The 7,024-nt window shown below is 49.4% G+C and overlaps 1 protein-coding gene across 1 annotated transcript in view; it reads right to left on the bottom strand.

Moving 5' to 3' along the window:
- Positions 1-796: 796 nt before the first annotated feature.
- Positions 797-7,024, bottom strand: part of LOC107120392 (potassium channel subfamily K member 16-like) — a 26,067-nt gene continuing 19,839 nt past the window's right edge. Inside the window, exons 4-5 of the mRNA XM_015423079.1 lie at positions 4,308-4,476; positions 797-1,297 (exon numbers count right to left, since the gene is read on the bottom strand). Coding sequence (XP_015278565.1) covers positions 1,065-1,297; positions 4,308-4,476 — 402 coding nt within the window. The 3' untranslated portion in view covers positions 797-1,064. The remainder of the gene's footprint in view (positions 1,298-4,307; positions 4,477-7,024) is intronic.

The raw sequence follows: 7,024 nt of genomic DNA, 5'->3' as shown, positions 1-7,024 counted from the left end.
ACATATAAATATTGTTTCCTGCATAATTTGATATTTGTTTCCTTTCTTAACAATAGGCTCCTTCAACCAGAGGTCTTGAGCCAATAATTTTATATTTGAATTTCCAGAACTATTTTTTTGGGGGGAGGATTGACTCTCTGAAACAAAGGTAAAGGTAAAGGTTTCCCTTGCTTGAAAGCCAGTCGAATCTGACTCTAGGGATATGGTGCTCATCTCCGTTTCCAAGCCAAAGAGCCAGCGCTGTTCGAAGACGTTTCCGTGATCATGTGGCCGGCATCACTATGTGAAATTACAAGGGAGTCGTTACCGGCTAAATATCAGGAGAAACATTTCCGTGGTCATGTGGCCGGCATGACTAGACGCTGAGGCTCACGGAATGCTGTTACCTTCCCACCGAAGCGGTACCTATTTATCTACTTGCAATTTCTTGCTTTCGAAATGCTAGGTGGGCAGGAGCTGGGACCAGAAACGGGAGCTCACTCCGTCACGCGGCACTCGGGTCTCGAACTGCCGAACTACTGACCTTCCGGTCTGCAGTTCAGCATCATAACCACTTGAGCCACCGCAGCCCTGAAACACCGCAGCCTCTGAAACAAAACTACCCCCCAAATTAGAGATTATTACAAAAGCTGAATATTCACTCTGAAAGTGTCGTTCTAAAATTCAGAACCCAAACCTATATTTCCACAGAACAAAGTTTGGACTCCAGCGGCACCTGTTTAAGACCAACAAAGTTTTATTCGAGGTATAAGCTTCAGAGTAACACGGCTATCCACTTGAATCCATATTTCCGCACACAATCCTGAAATCTGAGATTCCAAAGAAGACTTTTTGGCCCAAGAAAGCTGATTGCATTGTGAAGACGGGAGATATGCAGTCCGAAAAGAGGAATTAGCATTCCATAAAAACTCAAAAAATTTATTTGAAATTACATAACGTTTAACATGATCAGCTTGGTCAGTTCTCAGGAAACCACCTGAATGTCCCAATGACCTGTGTCTTCGAAAAGAGCCACCGCTTTCTCGCTTCTGTCACTGATTTTCCTGTCCACTTCCACTGGGATGTCATGATAAACCGCCTTCAAGGGAAAACGGGGGAGAAGGACACCGTTTGGACTTCCTCTTTTTTCTTGTCACTCTCTTGACTGGGATAAGTTCTTCTATCGGCTTCGTATCCGGGTCTTCCAGTAAATTGGACAGTAAGTTAAACAGCAGGGCTATCCACGCAAGTCCGAAGATAATCCAGATGGCTACCAGAATTCGGTAATAGGGAAAATATCTCTTGCTAGGCTGTCTCCCTGGAGGGACGGAGAAAAGATGTCATAAGAACATAAGAACATAAGAGATGCCACTGTTGGATCAGGCCAGTGGCCCATCCAGTCCAACACTCTGTGTCACACAGTGGCCAGAAATACCAGGTGCCGTCAGGAGGTCCACCAGTGGGGCCAGGACACTAGAAGCTCTCCCACTGTTGCTCCCCCCAAAGCACCAAGAATACAGAGCATCCCTTGCCCCAGACTGAGAGTTCCTATTTATACCTCGTGGCTAATCGCCACTGATGGACCTCTGCTCCATATGCTTATCTAATTCCCTCTTGAAGCCTTCCATGCTTGTAGCCGCCACCACTTCCTGTGGCAGTGAATTCCAAGTGTTAATCACTCTTTGGGTGAAGAAGTATCACTCTTTGGGTGCGTTCAGACGGGGGCTTTACATCGGTTAGGGTTCCGGTTGCAACCGGTGTACTCACCGGCGTTCACACGACGAACATCTGCCTCCTGTCCCTAACCGGTGTAAAGCCCTTTAAATCGTTGTACTCTGCCACTAGGTCCCAAGTGGTGGTATCCAGAGTACAACGGTTGTAAACGGTGCACCCCGGCGTCTGAATGCTCTCCAACGTTGCAGAGACACTTCCGTCGGAAGCCTGAGGCTTCTGGCTTTCCCCCGCCATTTTTTTTTAAGTAAGCGATATGCGCTCGGGCGAAGCTTCGCCCCAAGCGTTTGTTAAGAAAAGGAAAAAAAGCCCTTAGTTTAACTTCCCGGAGGAGTCCGGGACTACAGGGAGGCCAGGTTGGCTTTAAACTTTAAAGGTAAGTCCTTACCTTTAAAGTATTAAATGTAATGGGGAAGGTTGAGCATGCGCAAAAATCGCCATTCTGTGAATGGCTGCCTATGCGCATGCTCAAACTGTGCTTTGCAAAACAAAAACAAAAAACGCCGATGCCCGCAGCGTGTGAGCGGGCGACCACCGGAGGGATCTGGAAGATGGAGGTAAGTGTGATCGCGTTTCTGCCGGCATAAACTGCACCGGTTGGAACCGGTGCAGTTTATGCCGGCAGAAACGCCCCATCTGAACGCACCCTTTGGGTGAAGAAGTAAGTAAGATAGAAGGTGGCGAATTTGGAAAAGGTAAGATAGAAGATGTCACGTGGTAAGATAGAAGGGGGCGAATTTGGAAAAGGGCCAGTTCAGTTTACCTGAACATCCCTGCTTAATTAGGCAGAAATGTGTTAGCAGATGTCGTTAGCGCTGGTGTTAGAGTTGCCAACCTCCAGGTGGTAGCTGGAGATGCCCTGGGATTACAACTGATTTCTCACCTGGAGAAAATGGCCACTTTAGAAGGTGGACTCCAGGGCATTGTGCCCCGTTGAAGCCCCGCCCCTCCCCAAACTCCACCCTCTTCATGCTCCACCCACAAAGTCTCCAGGCATTTCCCAACCCAGACCTGGCAACCCCAGTTGGTATAGTTAGAATGGCTCTGTGCTAGGAAGTCCCCAATTTCAAATGGAGCCTCAGTCAGTAGCCCCAGTCAAAGAGCCAGTGTGGTGTAGCAGTTAAGAGTAATCAGGGGTCATTTCCTGCAGGAGCGCACAGGAGCGGTGCTCCGGCAGTAAAGGGCACAGGGGGTGGGCACATGCAACAAGCCCCCCCCCCTGCTCCCACCCGCCCTCAATCAGAGCAAGAAGCAGCCCGGTAAGCTGCAGAGCCCCCCCCCCCCGGCCCAAAAGAGTCCAGTGGCACCTTTAAGACCAAGTTTTATTCTGGTACAAGCTCTCCCTCCTCTGCAAGGACAGATCTGCACGTTCCTCCCAACCCCCAATAGCAGCAATCCAAAACAATCCAGTGGAGCCTGAGCAGTGGGTGTTGCCTTCTGACACACTTCTGGTGATGTCAGGGGGTGTGGCATATGCAAATGAGTTATGCTAATGAGTTATGCTAATGAGCTCCTGCACCTCTTTTTCTACGAAATGACCCCTGAAATAGAGCAAAACTAGATGTTAGGTGTGTGGGGGGGTGTACCAAGATCACTTGGTTTGCCCCCCCCCAAAAAAAAAAATGGCATAGGCCTGATCAGGATTTGACCCTTGTGGCAATTTTTTTTAAATGACCTAAAATCTTCCACAAAATGGTCTCAGAGCCATAACATCTAGTTTGCCCCTTGAAGTAGGACATTGGAGACCCAAGCTCGAATCCCTGCTTGTCATGAAGATTACTCAGCGACTTTGGGCCACTCATTCTCCCTCAGCCAAATTTACCTCATGGGGTGTTTGTGAGGGGAAAAAATGGAGGTATGAGGTGAACCATGTATGCTGCCCCGGGCTCCGTGGAGGAAGGGTGGGACAAAAAGGCACAAAACAAGGGAACTTATTGGTTCAGGGATCCCCATTGTGGGGCCCATGGGTATGTACACTGCATTGGTCAGGCCGCACCTGGAGTCTTCTGTGCTGTTCTGGAGGCCTCACTTCCAAAAGGATGTGGACAGAATGGAGCGGGTGCAGAGGAGAGCCACGAGGATGATCAGGGGCCTGGAGACCAAGCCCTACGAGGAAAGGCTGAGGGACTTGGGAATGTCCAGTCTGGAGAAGAGGAGGTTGTGGGGGGAAAGAATTGCTCTCTTGAAGTATGTGAAGGGCTGTCACTTAGAGGAGGGCAGGGAGCTGTTCCTGTTGGCAGCAGAGGACAGGACTCACAAGAATGGGATTAAATTGAAGGTGGGAAGGATATTAGGAAAAAACTTTTTGACAGCCAGAGTTGTGCAACAGTGGAATGGGCTGCCTAGGGAGGTGGCGAGCTCCCCCTCACTGGCAGTCTTTAAGCAAACCCTTGTCAGGGATGCTCCAGGCTGATCCTGCATTGAGCAGGGAGTTGGGCTAGATGGCCTCTAGGGCCCCTTCCACTCCTGTGGTTCTATGTGGTGCCCAAATCCAGATTTCTTAAGGGCATTAGAAGATGGAAGCCACAGAGGGTGGACATCACCCTGCCGTAAAATACCATAACGTTCTTTCCGGAAACTGTTAAAGGAAGCCTTACCTATTATGTAGTCTCCAAAACCGATGGTGCTGAGGGTAATAAACGTAAAATAGATTGCTTCGCCGTAGGTCCAGTCCTCCATCACTTGGAACACAACTGACGGCACACAAATGAAAACCAGGATTCCCATCACCAGGAAGAACAGAAGGGTCAAGAACCTCGTCGTTTTCTGGAAGGCAAGACAGAAATGGCAAATCCGACGCCTCCGAACCGCCCGAGTCATCACCTTGGCCTTACCCCTGGTCAGCAGCCATAAATGTTTCCAGAACAATCCTTACCCTTCTATATCTGTATATTCTGGACACTGATCTTGAGTGGGGAACACGTGAAGTTGCCTTCTACTGGATTAGGCCCTGGGTCCATCAAGGTCAGTATTGTCTACTCAGACTGGCTGTAGCTCTCCAGGGTTTTTGGCAGAGAGGTCTTTCACATCACCTACCACCTTGTCCTTTTAGTCGGAGATGTCGGGAATTGAACCTAGTGTGCAATACCAAGCAGGTGCTCTACCCACTGAGCCATTGCCCCTCCCTTTGACAGAAACCCCAACACCTTACTAGGGCTCAAGAGTGCCACCTAGAGCATATGGGATCTTAGATACCTGGGGTTTACAACAGAATGACCTGTCCATTTCCATTCCACATTGGACCATCCTGCCATAGAAGAAGAAAAGGAGGAGGAGATTGGATTTATACCCCGCCCTTCACTACCCCAAGGTGTCTCAGAGCGGCTTACCATCTCCTTTCCCTTCCCCTCCCCCCAACAGACACCCTGTGAGGAAGAAGAAGAAGAAGAGATTGGATTTATACCCCGCCCTTCACTACCCCAAGGTGTCTCAGAGCGGCTTACCATCTCCTTTCCCTTCCCCTCCCCCCAACAGACACCCTGTGAGGAAGAAGAAGAAGAAGAGATTGGATTTATACCCCGCCCTTCACTACCCCAAGGTGTCTCAGAGCGGCTTACCATCTCCTTTCCCTTCCCCTCCCCCCAACAGACACCCTGTGAGGAAGAAGAAGAAGAAGAGATTGGATTTATACCCCGCCCTTCACTACCCCAAGGTGTCTCAGAGCGGCTTACCATCTCCTTTCCCTTCCCCTCCCCCCAACAGACACCCTGTGAGGAAGAAGAAGAAGAAGAGATTGGATTTATACCCCGCCCTTCACTACCCCAAGGTGTCTCAGAGCGGCTTACCATCTCCTTTCCCTTCCCCTCCCCCCAACAGACACCCTGTGAGGAAGAAGAAGAAGAAGAGATTGGATTTATACCCCGCCCTTCACTACCCCAAGGTGTCTCAGAGCGGCTTACCATCTCCTTTCCCTTCCCCTCCCCACAACAGGCACCCTGTGAGGTGGGGGGGGCTGAGAGAGCTCTTGACAGAAACGGCTCTTTTTCAAGGACAGTTCTTATCAGAACTATGGCTTGCCCAAGGTCATCCAGCCAGGTGCAAGTGGAGGAGTGGGGAATCAAACCCGGTGTAGTGGTTAAGTCCACGCACTTAACCACTACACCAAACTGGCTCTCGTTAATCCCTTTTGGACAAAGGACGATCTGGTTTGGGCTAGTCCACCTATCTGTTGTGGAAGTTCAGATCCATTGCCAGATGCTCGATGGAGGTGGGACTATATTTTAAGGAGCTCGATTGGTAACAATAGCCTCTGACATCAGAGATGGGGACTTGCCTAGCACTGGCTAAATCATCTTGTCACTCTTAGAGAGGAGGCTGGCTTAGGTCCAGTTCTATTGACCATAAATATCCGGATATTTAGGATTTTCCCTTGTGTTCAGTTTTTCAGTCTTCAGCCAAAACTGGGGTCTGCCGAGGTTGAGTGGGGGGGGGGGTTAAGAAATCCTCCAGCATCTTTGTTACTGCAAGATACTCTGCACATGCTTTGAGGAGCCTGCTACAGACAACTTAAATGTACTTAGTGGAATTAGTCCAACTGTATTGCTTTTTATTTTTGAAATCTTGTGTGGGATTTTCCCCTGTGTTTTTAATCTCACCCCTTTTGATTCCAACTACCCTTTTCCTTTTTTCATTCTCTTTTATAATAAACCTTTACTATAAAGACTTCTCTGTTTTTGCTTAGTACAATCTACTTCTCTGGGATATTTCTCTGATTTCCCACAAGCAGCTGCGCCACCCTCGCGCTTCCCTTTCCCCCGATTGCTTTTGTCAATTTCCCACTACTTGCTGTGTGGCCACATTTTGACCCGCAGCATCCCCCAATTTCCCCCACGTCTTCGCGATCCTTGTTTTTTGAGATCACGAACATGCAGGGGAAATCAGGGGATGCTGTGGGCCGTGCAGCAAGTAGTGGGAAATTGACAAAAGCAATCGGGGGAAAGAGAAGCACGAGGGCGGCGCAGCTGCTTGTGGGAAATTGGTCTGACTCTCTTCCCTACCTGCTAACTGCACAGGCACTGCCTAATTAGTTATAAGAAATTTTCTAGTGTTTCTACCTTGTCACTTTGTAATTGCTCTAGTCTGCACTAGAAGGATACCTTCTCAGCAGGTCAGTCTAGATGTTCTCAGGAGATCCCTGAGTGGCGGCGGCTGGTTACCAGTGCACTTTGCAGGGAACCTTGGCCTAAAGTAGTTTCCCAGCAAGGAAAGACACCCTTCCTTCCTTCCTTCCTTCCTTCCTTCCTTCCTTCCTTCCTTCCTTCCTTCCTTCCTTCCTTCCTTCCTTCCTTCCTCCCTCCCTCCCTCCCTCCCTCCC

The sequence above is a fragment of the Gekko japonicus genome, unplaced genomic scaffold (assembly GCF_001447785.1).
Source record: "Gekko japonicus isolate JY-2015 unplaced genomic scaffold, Gekko_japonicus_V1.1 scaffold345, whole genome shotgun sequence".
NCBI classification, from domain to species: Eukaryota; Metazoa; Chordata; class Lepidosauria; order Squamata; family Gekkonidae; genus Gekko; species Gekko japonicus.
Note: the sequence above shows the minus strand (reverse complement) of the source record. Positions and strands in the feature narration are given on the sequence as shown.